Raw genomic sequence first — 15720 nt, forward strand, 5'->3', positions numbered from 1 at the left:
GGGTTTCTGCATTGAGCCTGGAGGCCACTGTTCTGCAGGCCGCACACACCTTTCCAGGCAAGCCTGGTCTGCCCTGAATCTGGGGTACTGGGCTGGCTAATAAATGTCCCCCTTCAGTAGTGAAAAGCAGGCACGCAGGGTTTGTCTTGGTCTCTTGGGGTCCCAACCCAGAACGGAGCCTTTACCAATGTGGTGGCCTCATCTGCACTTGGGGGTGTCCCTGGTGCAGAGGAGCACGATTGCTTGGTGGCCATTGTCTTCTTTCTGGATGTGGGGTGGTGACTCTCAGAGCCATGGCCTAAGGCAGGGAGGAATACAGCTGGACCTCGGAGAGCATCTTTCTGCTTACTAGCATTTGAGATTATAAAAAATTATTTTTTAATCAAAAATTCCAAAATAAAGTGAGTGATTTCCCCATCCCCCAAGATGCAATAAGTCTTGTTGGCTCTCCCTCAGGCTTACAAGAAGTCAAATGGAAAGAAAAGCAAGAAGCAACTGCGAAGGAGAAAATGAGGTCCAGAGCGAGGGCGATGTGGCTCTCACGCCAGGAGGGAGAGCCCTGCTCCGGGGAGCCTGTGTCTTCAGGCCACATCAGGGTGAAGTCTGGCCGGACCCTGGAGAATGACTAGGCGAAGGCAACCGACAGAAGCATCCGCCTGGAAAGCAGGAGCTCCTGGTTCCATGGCGGCCCAGGTAACGTGGCGCGTAGCTGGGCGCAGAAATGATTCCTTTACACGGCAGCATATTCTCATCGTAGCTCAAGGCAGAAATCATACGTCCTAAAGAAAAACCCCCATCTTGTTAGCAGCGCATACCTTATACTAGGAAACTTGCAAGGAGACCAGTGTTGAACCACAAAGCGAATACAGGTTTTTGCTTTTGTCTGTAAAAATGTACAGGGTGCCTGCTTGGGGCTGCGGTGTCAGTACCAGGCGGCGCTCGTGGCTGCTTCATACCTCGCCCACCCACACCACTGTGGTCCCTCCCTTTACTCCCGCCACCTCACACCGCGGCGCGTTTTGTCTCGCGTTGATGAGAAACAGTGACTCTCGGGCCGGCGTGAGGAGGTACTGCCCGAACAGCCCGCTGTCCCTCACAATCCTGCGGGGCCCGGCCCAGGCTCGGGCTGGCCCCGCGGGCGCGGGCGGCTCCTTCAAGCCCTTCAGCATGCCCGTCTTCCCCGTGGACAGCTCCAGGAAGAGCAGGTCCGGCTCTGTCTCTAGCGTGGCATAGACGTAGTACTGGTCGCCCTGGGTGAAGGAGGGCTGGAAGGCCACGTCTGAGACGCCCTGGCTCACTTTCAGGTCATAGAGGGTCTGGATCTCCCCCCGCAGCGTGATCTCCTGCACGTGAAGCTGGGGGCTGCTGGAGGCGGCGCTGACTAGGAAGCGCCCATCGGGGGAAGTGTGTGGGGTGCCGGTAACGTGGCCGTTGGGGCCGACCACGGCGTCCGTGACACTGTCGAGCAGCAGCTGCGGGGCGGCTGGAGAGGAGCTGTGCTGTCGGCACTGGATGAAGAAGTAGCCGCCCAGGTGGGTGTGGGCCATGGCCTGCGGCAGGCAGCCATGGCTCTGCAGCCCGATGGTCTTGAGGAGCATCAGTGTTTCCAGGTCGACTTTGTGGACTGCAGGGTCAGACTTGTTGAAGATGAAGCCGAACCTGGGAGGAGACGCAAACTGAGGTCAGAGGTCAGGAGGACTTTTTGGGTAGGGGATAGGTCATTTGTCTCAAACGATGGCATCCTTTCTCTTTTCCTTTATCATAACCCTTTGGTGACTAACAGCCTATTAATAAGATCTACCATTCTGCAGGAGATGGCTTCATAAGCGATTCATCTATGATCTCAAACCAAATGCAGCTGAGTTACAAAACGTTCCTGGATTTATGCTCTTGTAATATGGACGCATCTTTAGAAATGGTAAAGGAAGAGCATAATTGTGCCTCAGCAGCTTCTGCCTCGGGGATGCCTTTGATTCAGCTCCCCAGAGGCCTTGTGGCAGCTGGGAAGTGGCGGGCCTGTGGCTGGAGGGAAAGGACAAGAGGTGTCTGCCCTGACTCTGCCTGCTAGGAGGACAAGAGAGGTGAGTCTATATCTGAGGTGGTTTTTGGACTACCGGCTGGGTCAGAACTTGGGGATGTCAGAACAAGGACAGATGTCCTGTCCATGCTCCCTTACCCTTGGAGACGAACGTGGGTAAGGGTTGAGGGCAGCCTCTTCCCTGGCCACGTTGATGATGCTGGTCGCAGGAAGCCCCTTTGGGCTGGGGCTAAGGACAGCTTTTACCTTTACAGCTAGATGGCCTGGCCCTGCTGCGGTGCCCTGCTAGCTGCAGAGCCTGGGGCAAGCTGCTTGCCTCTTCAAGCCCCTGCTAATATAAAGAGGGTAGTTCCTTCCAAGGGCTGCTGGGAGGATTAAATCCAAGAGGGAGCTTTAGTGGAAGAGGTCAGTAGGTGGAAGCTGCCATATCTGGACTTCGTGAAATTCCTCTTTGGAGGCTGGTTATGAGCTGCAGAAGGGCCTGATTCCAGGCAGGACTTCCCTCTGATCGTGAGAGCTTCTGCCTAAACCCCTCACTTGCAGAGGCCTTTGGGTGCCGTGTACACCTACAGGAGCAGAGAAAAATCTCTTCCACGATTTTCTCTTGAATAACAAGCTGTGCCTCAGAGTAGGGAAAATGCCCACTTTACAGCATCTTTAAAGCATCCTTAAAGAGCTAGAGCATGGAAAGAGCAGGAAAGAAAACCCCATGCTTATAAGAAACTGTAATGTAGAAGTCACACAGGCTCTGCAGAGCCTGAGTTTGCATGGCTCCTGGCTGAATTCAGCTTCTTTGAGGGCTTTTACCATTTACAACCATTTTAGAGGCTCTGTCCCAGGTATTCTCTGCAGTGAGGTAGGGAGGTCATAAAGTGGTTACTTTCTCCCTTGGCCAAAGATGAATGGGAGAGCCCTATTTTTACAAGTCCAGCTTCAGCTTGCAAAAATGAGTCATTTCTCCCTGGAAAAAGGTGCTTGATGTCAGAGTAAAGGAAGGCATAAACACTGCCACAAGACATTTGGGTCTTGATGACTTTATAAAAGGGCACGCTCAGTCTTCTGGCAGTGGTGCCTTGACAGAAAATGTCAGGGGTTCTCTGAAATGAATAGGGAAGGGGAGTGGCCAGGCTGGGATGAGGCTTGCAGTCGAGGCCATGGCTGGTATTATTAAGCTGTTCTTTTGGATGGTGGCAAACCAGACACCGAGGAAGCCTTGTTTCCTTGCAGGCCCCTGCATGGCTGCTCTGGGGACTCCTAGAGGAACCACAGGTTGTGGTTAGCAGAGAATGAGGCCAAACGGGGCACTGAAAGGAGACCCAGCTTTGCATTTAGTCTGACTCTGCCAGTTCCTGGCTGTGTGACTTTGGCCAGTGTCTTAACTTCTCTGGGCCTAAATTTCCTCATCTATAAAACAGATTCGAGACCGCCTCTACTAGTTTCTTGCGTCTAGCAAGGAGAGGGTACTCAATTAACCACAGCTGTTTCCCTCTTTCCTCTGCTGTCCTCACCCAAGTGTGAGACTTCCTGACCTTACTGGGCCCCTGAGGGCATTAGGAGCTGGGTGCCTTCCTTAACTTTAACAATTAAGGACTGGGGATGGGGCCATTTCTCTGTCCATTCCTGATGGGTTCCAAAGCCAGCCCAGGAGGAGTGGGGGAGAAAGAGAAAGGAGCAGGGCCACCCCGGGCGAAGCTGCCCTGTGCAGGGCTGAGCTGGGGCACGGAGTAGGTTAGGGCATTGCGGGCCAGTCTCACCTGATGTGGTTGATGATGAGGTTTGTTGGAGGAATGAAGAAATCGTCCACTCCTGCAAAGGGCGTGCGGATGAGGTGCTGACCCTGACCGGTGCTGGCCTCTGTGATCACCTGCAACACAGAGCGGAAGTCCTTGTGAGGGCCCATCCCAGCGGGGCTTGGAAACCTGCAGACACATGCACGCTCGGGTGGAGACCCCGGCAGACAGGCTGCTTGAGAGAGAGATGATGGGCAAGTCACCGTCTTGGGTGGGGGGCGGGCCAGGAGCAGAGCGGGAGCTGCTTGGGAATGGCGTAGGCAGGGACCCATCCTTCCAGGGAGGGGAAGTGGGGAGACAGGAGTGAATGCCTGAATCGCTCCCTCCTGCTCGGTCAGGCCTGCCCCTGACTGACTGTGGTGCATGTTGTCAGCCACTGTGATGTGACAGCAGAGTGAGGACCTGGAGGGGCTGTGTTGGGGCTTCTGAGGGAGGGTCCTCGGAACCTAAGCATCTCTGCTCAGAGACAGCCTCCTCCACGACAGGGAGTCCCACCTTCTCAACACCTAGGCCACCCTGGGAAAGGCGGCGAGGTTTTAAATAATGAAAATGCTAAACGCTGGAATCGTTGACTGGCTCTGTATTTTCCCTTGATGCCAGGCACCTGGGCTGGTTTGTTGAGAGTCTCTGTCATATGCGCCTCACAGAGGCGCTCTCTGAGAACTGACTCCATAATTTATTAGAGAAAGCAGGCATCCGGTCAGAGGTGCTGGCCGTGTCATTTATTTTATTTTTTATTTATATTTATTTATTTACTTATTTATTTAAACATCCTTATTGGAGTATAATTGCTTTACAATGTTGTGTTACTTTCTGCTGTACAACAAAGTGAATCAGCTATATGCATACATATATCCCCATATCCCCTCCGTCTTGCATCTCCCTCCTACCCTCCCTATCCCACCCCTCTAGGTGGTCACAAAGCACCGAGCTGATCTCCCTGTGCTATGTGGCTGCTTCCCACTAGCTATCTGTTTTACGTTTGGTAGCGCATATATGTCCATGCCACTCTCTCACTTTGTCCCAGCTTACCCTTCCCCCTCCCCGTGTCCTCAAGTCCATTCTCTACGTCTGCGTCTTTATTCCTGTCCTGACCCTAGGTTCTTCAGAACCACTTTTTTTTTTTAGATTCCATATATATGTGTTAGCATACGGTATTTGTTTTTCTCTTTCTGACTTACTTCACTCTGTACGGCAGACTCTAGGTCCATCCACCTCACTGCAAATAACTCAATTTCGTTTCTTTTAATGGCTGAGTAATATTCCATTGTATATATGTGCCACATCTTCTTTATCCATTCATCTGTTGATCGACACTTAGGTTGCTTCCATGTCCTGGCTATTGTAAATAGAGCTGCAGTGAACACTGTGGTACATGACTCTTTTTGAATTATGGTTTTCTCAGAGTATCTGCCCAGTAGTGGGATTGCTGGGTCGTATGGTAGTTCTATTTTTAGTTTGTTAAGGAACCTCCATACTGTTCTCCATAGTGGCTGTATCAATTTACATTCCCATGAACAGTGCAAGAGGGTTTCCTTTTCTCCACACCCTCTCCAGCATTTATCGTTTGTAGATTTTTTAATGATGGCCATTCTGACTGGTGTGAGGTGATACCTCATTGTGGTTTTGATTGGCATTTCTCTAATGGTTAGTGATGTTGAGCATTCTTTCATGTGTTTGTTGGCAATCTGTATATCTTCTTTGGAGAAATGTCTGTTTAGGTCTTCTGCTCATTTTTGGATTGGGATGTTTGTTTTTTTGATATTGAGCTGCATGAGCTGCTTGTAAATTTTGGAGATTAATCCTTTATCAGTTGCTTCATTTGCAAATATGTTCTCCCATTCTGAGGGTTGTCTTTTCATCTTGTTTATGGTTTCCTTTGTTGTGCAAAAGCTTTGAAGTTTCATTAGGTCCCATTTGTTTATTTTTGTTTTTCTTTCCATTTCTCTAGGAGGTGGGTCATAAAGGATCTTGCTGTCATTTATGTCATAGAGTGTTCTGCCTGTTTTCCTCTAAGAGTTTTATAGTGTCTTGGCCATTTCATTTAAATGCCTGTGATTAGGATGCTGGGGAGGGTTCCGGTTTCACAAAGGGGACTTGCTGTGAGAAGTGAAGAATTAGTCCCTGTGTTTTGTACAAATTGGTAGTTTGACAGAGCATGCTGCCTCTGTTCCCCTGGAGGTACCACTTTCTCCCCTGCGTGCTTGGCAGGAAGCGACTTGAGCCATTCCTTGGTGTGTGTCCCTGCTGTGTCTGTATCAGGGAAGGGCACGGTGGCAGCACAGAACAGAGCCAAGTGATGTTTGGGGTTAGACAGGACGAGAGCATGGTTTGGAGGCCCTGCCAGAAAGCACCCCCGTGGTCAGGCTGGGCTTTTATCCATCAGCTACTGAGGCCTTGGGCACAGGCAGGCTGGAGACACTGAGCCAGCCATCCTGTGTCCTCTTGCTTTCTGCATGTGCTCTTCAGCCTCCAAGTTCCAGGTGATTGCCCAGAAGGGTGGCAGACCTGCAGCCAGATGAGGGGCTTGGCCAGCTTGTGGGCAGTTTTGGCTGGAGGACCCCAAGGACAAGCCCAGACCCTCTCAGCAGGACAGGAGGCAGATGCCAGACCCTGACCAGGGAGGGGAGACACTTCCTGATCTTCATGTTGTGGCCATTTATACAGAAGGAAGGATTCAGATTTTTGCAGCCTGAAGCTGAGGACAGTTTGTGATGGGGCTTTGTGACTCACATGGCCTCGAGCTCTGGATGCTTTTGCCTTTAAGAGTGGGACTGCCTTCTGCCTCTTACTTTAATGACAAGACAAACAGCACCTGCACTGCTTCTCGGGCAGCTTTGAGGCTTTAGTTTTTTGGATCATGCTTCCCTTGAGGGTTCAGCAGGCAGAATGCAGGATTAGAATGATGAGAGCTGTGATTCTCAGTCTTGGGGCAGCTCTAAAGTTAGGTTATTTTCCTGTGATTTAAAAAAAAAAAAGCCAAATGACACTTCCATGGCAAGTCCATGGGAAAAGCTTAGGACTAGGCATTAAGAAAATATCAATATTAGGAAACTGGATCTTAGAGAGTCCAGGTGAAAATGCCAGAGAATTCCAAGAAGCCATGCAATCATTGCTTGATATAAGGTCTGTCATTTTAGCTTATAATAGAGATGGAAAATTATAGGCTGTCAGCAGTCAGTGTCATTCATGCATCACCACCCTGACACCCTATATTCAGAGGTTACTTCATCAAAACCCGGTGTCATGGGCCACCGAACTGATATGGGCTAGTCAGCCTCATTTCTCCAATGAGTCATGAATTCCTTCTTGGCCTGTGTCCCAGCGCATGGCTGGGCATATTTGTGACCAAAAGATAATTGTTGAGCCTCTCAAATTTCCTGGCTCTAGGGGCTTGGTTCAGGAGATGCACATAGTTGGCTGGGTATCAGGAGATGTAAGTTAGTAGTGAGTGTGGGGTAGGGAAGTCTGAGCATCTGCTTCCGAGGAGTGGACAAAACCAGATGAGAGGTGACAGCTGGGGAAGGGCAGGGTGCAAGATATCGAGTGGGATGGGGAGAGAGGCAGCTGAAAGCTGGGAGTGGGTGGGCGAGAGCATGATGGGCAGGACTCGAGACGGTGCCAAAGGTTCTAACACTGGCTCCTGGGGCAGGGCCTTGGTGGAATAAGCCTCATTTATAGAACCACCTTCATTTAGTCATAGCAAAGCTTGTTTAACCAATTCCTTAGTGTTGGATATTTAGAAACATTAAGATGGTTTTTTCAATGTTTTGCAAATATAAACATTGCAGTAACACACAATGTTGTAGCTAAATCTTTGTGCCCATCCCTGATCGTCACCTTTGGATAAGTTCTGAGAGGTCAAGTTGCTGGATTGAAAGCAATGTTCTGAGGCTTTTGGTTCACATTTCCAAATTGCTCACCATAAAGGCTCTGCCCACTGACATTTCCAGGAGCAGTTTCTGCAAGCAGTGGTTTCCTGAACCCTAGTCCACAGAGATGAAGGTAGGTTTATTCAATTTATTTCATTTTTTTGTCATAGTGCATTTCTAAGACTTTCCAATTATGGTGATGGTGGGCATAATGGTCTAATTCCTGCTATTAATTAAAATGCTTTTAGTGTTTTGTCATTTAGGCAAAATTTCCTCTTGGTTTCTTGGAAATAGTCTTCATTATGTTTATGTCTTCTATTCCTATTTTTAGTTTTTTTAAAAAAATTAAGGATGTCTGCTGTATTTAGTTAAATGCCTTTCCAGCATTTACTGAAAATATTATAGCTTTTTTTCTGTTTTGTGTTATGAGTAATGTTGACTGATTTCCTGAGAGTGAACCATTACTACATCCCAGGAATTTGTTCCCTGCTCGAGCAGTTAGATGCATTGTTGGACTCTATTTTTAATACCATGTTTAGAACTTTGCTTCTGTATTCATAAGTGAGATTAGTTGATAGTTTTATTTTTTAATTTTTTTTGAATTTTTGAATTTTATTTTATTCATGTTTTTATACAGCAGGTTCTTATTAGTTATCTATTTTATACATATTAGTGTATACATTGTCAATCCCAATCTCCCAATTCATCCCACACCCCCACACCCCCCAGCAGCTTTCCCCCCTTGGTGTCCATACGTTTGTTCTCTACATCTGTGTCTCTGTTTCTGCCCTGCAAACCGGTTCATCTGTACCATTTTTCTAGGTTCCACATATATGCGTTAATATACGATATTTGTTTTTCTCTTTCTGACTTACTTCACTCTGTATGACAGTCTCTAGATCCAACCACGTCTCTACAAATGACCCAATTTCGTTCCTTTTTATGGCTGAGTAATATTCCATTGTATATATGTACCACATCTTCTTTATCCACTTGTCTGTTGATGGGCATTTAGGTTGTTTCCATGACCTGGCTACTGTAAATAGTGCTGCAATGAACATTGGGGTGCATGTGTCTTTTTGAATTATGGTTTTCTCTGGGTATATGCCCAGTAGTGGGATTGCTGGGTCATATGGTAATTCTATTTTTAGTTTTTTAAGGAATCTCCATACTGTTCTCCATAGTGGCTGTATCAATTTACATCCCCACCAACAGAGCAAGACGGTTCCCTTTTCTCCACACCCTTGCCAGCATCTGTTGTTTGCAGATTTTCTGATGATGCCCATTCTAACTGGTGATAGTTTTATTTTTTAATACTAAGGAGTTGCACATTTTTTTCCATATGGTCTGGGATAGTTCAAATGATATTAAGATGATCTACATTTGAAAGGTTTGATAAAACTTGGCTGTACATTTTTCTATGGTAGATCTTTGATCTTTAAAAAACCTCTTCTCTGGTAATTGTTCTATTTCAAGTTTTCCTTTTCTTAGGTCAGTTTTTTTTCCTCCTTAATTTTTTTTTTATTGAAGTATAGTTGTTTTACAATGTTGTGTTAATTTCTGCTGTACAGCAAAGTGACTCAGTTATACATATATATTTTTAAATTTATATAAATATTACAAAACTATTATATCTTTTCCATTATGGTTCATCCCAGGACATTGAATATACTTCCCTGTGCTATACAGTGGGACCTTGTTGTCCATCCATTCTATATGTAATAGTTTGTATCTGCTCACCCCAAACTCCTAGTCCATCCCTCCCCCACACCCTTCCCCCTTGGCAACCACAAGTCTGTTCTCTATGTCTGTGAGTCTGTTTCTGCTTGGTAGATAGATTCATTTGTGTCATATTTTAGATTTCATATGTAAGTGATATCATATGGTACTTGACTTTCTCTTTCTGACTAGGTCAGTTTGTTTTTTTTTTCCTGCATTTTGCAAACAATCATCCATTTCTTCTAGGTCTTAAAATCTGCTGCCCCAGAGTTGCAGTGTAGTATTATTTTACAATTATTTTCATCCTCCTTTATCTGCAGTAATATGCCTTTTCTCATTTTGTTTATATTCTTTTTTATCAGGTTTGTGAAGGATTTATTGGTTTTTGTCCTTTTTTTATTTCTACTAATTTTAGTCTTTTAAATAATTCCTTCCTGCCAGTTACTTTGTTCTTTTTCTTAATACAAATACTCTCTGCAGGCTTTTAAGACACAGATATTCCTTGTGTACAGCTTTCTCTGTATCCTGTAGGTTTTGATGAGAAGTAGTCTCTTTTTCATTGCTTTTGAGACAGTTTGTGATTTCTCCTTTTAATTTCCTCTTTGATGCAGTAGTGATCTAGGAGTGTTTCCTTATTAGGTAGGTCACATTTTAATTGTTTCTAATTATCAGATAATGTAGCCTATAACACTGACTTTTACAAAATTTGCTAAATTTTTATTTGTGTTTACTGACACATATGTGGACAAGTGAAAAATTTCTATTTGGCAGAGGAAAGGTTTTCTATATATTTATTAAACCAAGTTCCTTATTCATATTATTCATTTTTCCCATGTCATTATTTTGTCTCTTTGGAATGTACGATTTAAGTGCATTGTAAATCAAGTTCTTGTATTTTTAATCACTCTTGTATTATGTATTTAGTTATGTTGTTTGCTACCTGTTGGCCGTTTGTCTTCACATAATGCTTCTCCTTCTGCTGTTTAGTGCTTTTAACCTTAAATTTGACCTTGTCTGATATTCCACTCATACATCTTTTTGTCCACCTACCATCACTACTATTTCTACCCCTTTCAATTCAACCTTTTATTATCACTTTATGGGTTTCCTGTAAACAAGTTACAGCTAGTTTTCTCTCCCTCCCTTCCAAACCCAATCTCATCATCTCTGCTTTTAATAGGAGAAACCAGTTTGTCACATTTGGAATAATTAGACAGTTAACTATCTCAACTATTAATTTCAAAGAACATTCTCTATATCCTCTCTTATCCCTGTAAGATGACATTTTTGAGTATTTTTACTCTCCTCCACTCCCTACCCTTACTTTTACAGAAATAACTTATCATCTTTAGTTAGAGCCTGGTATCAGAATTTCTCTTTCAGTCCATTTCTCCTAATTCAAATGCCCTTATTTAGCACTTACTAATACATTTCCAGGTAGTCTCTCCTCATCCATCTTATTTTATTTTTGGACCTTCCTCTCTAGGTTCCTTACTTAGGCCTGTTTCCTCTTTATCTTTCGCCATCTCGATGTCTCTCTCTGATCTGGTTCACCTACTGTTCTTCTGGTATCTTTCATGATCTGCTCTCTGAATTCTTGAATATCCTTAGGTCTTTCTTTTGTCCTGACAGGTAAATGATACCTTGGATACCAGCCCTTTTATCTTAATAGCATGTAGATATGATGCCACAGTCTTCCAGCAGCTGTTGCAGGTGAGAAGTCCAGTGCCAACCTAATTGTTCTTTTACAGGTGACTTTTCTTTCTGCCTTGAAGCTTGTAATATTTTTCCTTTATTCTTGGAAGTCCAGAGTTTTACCAAGAGCAGAGATGTGTTATTTCTTATCAAGTTAGCCTAGAACTTACAGATCCCTTTTAATCTACATAATTTACTTTTTCAACTTGGAAATTTTCTTCCAAATTTATTTAATGTTTGACTCCATTCCAACTATTACCTTTTCTCTTTCTAAACTTCTTTTGACTTTGAAACATCTTTTGAGACTTCATATCTCAATCTTGTATTCTGTGATTTGAGGATTCTTCTTTATCTTTCAGGCTACTGTTTTGAGTCTCAGTAGAAACCATGCATTTTTCAACTCATCTATCTATCTACTGCAGTTTTAAATTAGGAAATCATTTTCTGTTAAATTTTAGTTTTAGAAAAATATTTTTTGGTGGCCCCTCCCCTTGAATTTCCTTACATGCTTTCTTAGAGCTGCCAGAGGAACCAGTTTTCTGGGCTTATGCTCTGTTCTAAGTGACCTTTATTCTGGCTCCCAGGTCCTCTAATGAATTGTTATTATTTGTCATCAGCTCACTGGGGCCTAGGATGTGTTGATGGTGTTCACTGAGGGACAATAGTCTTGTTTTGTAGGAGGTGAAGTAGTGTCCTTCCCCTGGCCCAGCAGCACAGAGGTAGGTAAGGCAGGTGGCCAGTCCCCAGGAGGAAGCTTCTGTAGACTGGGTATCCCTGGCCTCTTACCAGTCTTGGGAACAGTGTGAACTTGGCTCCATCCGCAGCCCTTCTCAGCTGGGGTTCTGAGAGAGAAAAAAACCCTAATATCCCGAGGAATCCACTGTATGCGGTGAATTCTCTTCTGTGCATCTAGAATGGTTCTATGCACCGTCATTGGGAGAATCGAGGGACCGGGCATTCAAATCACCTTTTGTAGGGCTTAATCTTCTCATGTACCCCTGATGAGAAAGGCTGAGCCGGACACACTCAACATAGGGTTGGTGATGACCTTCCCCGACTGGTGGAGGAAGGGATCCCACAGATGTCCTGGTCCCAAGCTCTTCCCAAGAGGCAGTACAATGCAGTGGCTGAATGTATGGGCTGCAGGGCTGAATGTAGGCCTAGGTTGGACCAGGGGCCAGTTATTGAAACTTCCTGTGCCTGGAACACTGTGAGCACTCACTCAGTAATGTGCTTCCATTTATGAACATGATTGCTGCTGCTGCTTTTCCTTCTCCTTCCTTATCATCTGGTACCTGCTTTGACAGTGTTCTCCAGCCCATGCAGCCCAAGGTAAAGAAAGCCCTGGCTCCCTTCTCACTGCTTGAAGTCCAGAGGTTCATTTCTGCGTGGCCCCAGGAGCCCCTAGCTCAGAAGAGGCAAGTGTTTTGCGGCTGGGCTGGGTGGGGCCCAAGAGACACATTCTGGTTGTCATGACATTAGAATCTTATCCATCATAAGTGTTACTGTCTTTAATAGCAGGCCTGGCGGAAGATACCGTTCATTGCCTATAAGGGGCATTATCCTGAGGCTGTTTCCTACTCTCTCCTTAGCCTTCACGGACATACTTTGGATAAATGTGATTAGCCACCTAGGGAAGCAGGAGACATTTATTAGCTAGGGAGAGAGCCCTTTCCTGCAGGTGGGTGTTGTCTTCCATGTACTCAACATACCTGGAGGCTTGGTTGGGACTTATGCACGTTCCCCCAGCTCAGGACCCACACTTGGTCATGTGATTTGTCATAGGACAACTTAGCCGGCAGAGGGTCGACACCTATGGACTTGAAAAAAAATAGCGACAAGTTGGTCATTGTTGTAGAAGCTGATTCATTTCTAGGCCACTCTTGGGTGAGTGGAAAGCCAGCCTAGCAGCCTTGACAATGAGCCAGTTTGGGAACCCAGGGTAGAAACAAACATCCCTTCTGGTTTGTCTTCAGAGGCATAAAATTGGTTGTCAGTAATGTTCTTCCTTTTAAAAATTTCTTGCAGGGACTTCCCTGGTGGCGCAGTGGTTAAGAATCTGCCTGCCAGTGCAGGGGACATGGGTTCGAGCCCTGGTCCGGGAAGATCCCACGTGCTGTATAGCAGCTAAGCCCATGTGCCACAACTACTGAGCCCACGCGCCTAGAGCCCATGCTCTGCAACAAGAGAAGCCACTGCAATGAGAAGCCTGCGCACTGCAAGGAAGAGTAGGCTCTGCTCGCCGCAACTAGAGAAAGCCTGTGTGCAGCAACGAAGACCCAACACAGCCAAAAAGTAAATAAAAAATTTATTTAAAAAAAAATTCTTGGGCTTCCCTGGTGGCACAGTGGTTGAGAGTCCGCCTGCCGATGCAGGGGACGCGGGTTCGTGCCCTGGTCCGGAAGGATCCCACGTGCCACAGAGTGGCTGGGCCTGTGAGCCATGGCTGCTGGGCCTGTGTGTCCGGAGCCTGTGCTCCGCAGCGGGAGAGGCCGCAGCAGTGAGAGGCCCGAGTACCGCAAAAAAAAAAAAAATTCTTGCATGTCTTACTTAAAGGGTACCCAGACCATCTTGGCAAAAGCCTAAACACAGAGTTTTGTTTTTTTTTTTTTTTCAGTTTTCCACTCAAGAATCAGCTTCAGGACCCTCCCATCACTTCTCCTGTAAGCCTTTGGGGCCTCTTGAACCCTCAGCGTCCTTCGCTAGCTCTTCTTCCTGGGTCATCTGAGACTGACTTTGAACTCATCCATTATCACCTGTCTCTTAACTTCGTGCAGACTCTATCTGGTACATCATTCACCTGGAGCCTCTGGGACTCAGACTGTAGCATCAGGCAGAGTCTTTTTCTACTGCTGTAACTGAAACTCTGCTCTTTTCTGAGGACAGAGCTTCCCCAGTGGCCCTGTCAAATGGTGACTTTTCTACTTCTCAGAATGTAGTTTTATAAGTTCCAAAACTCTGTTTTGTTATGCCACTATGACCCCTGCTCTTTTTGGCATTGGCCAAAGTTCTAGTCACTCCCTTTGTTCACTAAAGATGCTCTGTTTTCTCTGTCACTCCCTGAGTCCCCAACTTTGGTGCCTTCATTCAAAGCCCTGCTTTCTCAGTTCCTTCTTGGTTTCAGTGATCTTTACCTCTTCCCCACTGCAGCCACCATAACTTAAACCTTGTCAGTCAACAAATTTCTGAAATTTCAGTCCACCATATTCTAGCTTTTCTGATCTTGGGGGGAAAACCATCTTTGCTCCCACTGGTTAAAACTTCTCTAAAGAAATGTCTATGGAGTCCCTGAAACCACTTCCTCTTAACTGTTTGTCTTCACCACTCCACTGAACTGCTCTAGAGCTTCATGTCAAATTCAGAGATCACTGTGTGCTCCTCCTATAACTTGACATTTCACCAAGATTCCACATGGCTAACCATTCCCTTCTGGAAACATTTTCTTCACTCAGCTTCCCATCTCCCTGGCTTCTCTTCCTCATCCTGACTTCTAAATGGTGGCACGTCCCCCGTCTTCATCTTTGACCTTGTCTCTGTCTATATCCTTTCCCTGGGTGAGCTCATTCAATACATGGCTTCAAATAACCCATTATACTCTGATGACTGACTTTAGAATTCATTCCTCTGTCGATGACCACAACTTTAAACAAATCTGAACTCTTGATTTTGCCTATCCCTGCTGAAATATATTTCTTCTCCAGTCATCACCATCTTTGAAGTCTCCTTATACCTTCTTGCTCTAATTAAAACTTCCTCTGCCCTGAAGCCTCAAGTAGAGGCTGTTTCTATGTTCCTACACTTCACATACCCCAGGTCCTTTGTTCATGCCTCCAGCTACTCTTCCTTGAACCTCTCATCCTGGCTGCTTCCCTTCATTTACCAAAGGCTTTATGATCTGGCACTGTCTTCCTCTACCCAGAGCTTCTTTTCTCACCAGTAATGATACCATCCTGACACTATCTCTAGTTTCTTATATTTTCTCTCTCACTCTTTTAAAAAACCCTCTTGATTACACATTCTCCTCCAGGTATCCCATTTGTCTGCCCTCTTCACAAACTTCCCCAAAGTTTAGACTGCAGGCATTATCTCTCCTTTCTGCTTAACTTTCTCTAATCATTTTTCATATTCTCATTCTGACTGAGGTGGTACGGAGTAGGAGACTGAAAACCTGAACCAAAAATCTCTTACATTCAGAACAGAGCTTTCCACAGTCTCAATATGCTAAGGAGCAAAGACATGGAAGGGAAAAGGTCCTGAAGAACACAGAAGGCTCTCAGTTTAAAGACCTGAAGGGCTACCTACTAGGAGTGAATCAGAGACTGACTAAGCCTTATGAAAGCTGCAACTCAGCCTTGATTCAACTTAGTACTTGATTAAAGTGATTCATTCTATACTCTCTCTCTTCCTAGCAGAGAAAAGGGTAAACCCTCTTCAGTGGATGACAGCCATTTAAAGTCTCTACAGTGTAATACGGAATTACTAGGCATTCCAAGATACAGCTTATATATATAACTGAAAGCAACATAAAAAAGACAATAGAAACAGACTCACAGGTGATCCATAAAAAATAATTTAAAAATTGTGTATATAAAAGGAATTAAGCAGA

The 15720-nt window shown here is 45.3% G+C and overlaps 1 protein-coding gene across 1 annotated transcript in view; it reads right to left on the reverse strand.

The window, feature by feature from the left end:
- Window positions 1-950: 950 nt before the first annotated feature.
- Window positions 951-15720, reverse strand: part of FSTL4 (follistatin like 4) — a gene marked incomplete at its 3' end in the record, with an annotated part of 428849 nt that continues 414079 nt past the window's right edge. Inside the window, exons 13-15 of the mRNA XM_082651059.1 lie at window positions 12827-12934; window positions 3793-3902; window positions 951-1659 (exon numbers count right to left, since the gene is read on the reverse strand). Of these exons, the coding sequence (XP_082507185.1) occupies window positions 951-1659; window positions 3793-3902; window positions 12827-12934 (927 nt within the window). The remainder of the gene's footprint in view (window positions 1660-3792; window positions 3903-12826; window positions 12935-15720) is intronic.

Source organism: Grampus griseus, assembly GCF_964374135.1.
Source record: "Grampus griseus genome assembly, chromosome: 3".
NCBI classification, from domain to species: Eukaryota; Metazoa; Chordata; class Mammalia; order Artiodactyla; family Delphinidae; genus Grampus; species Grampus griseus.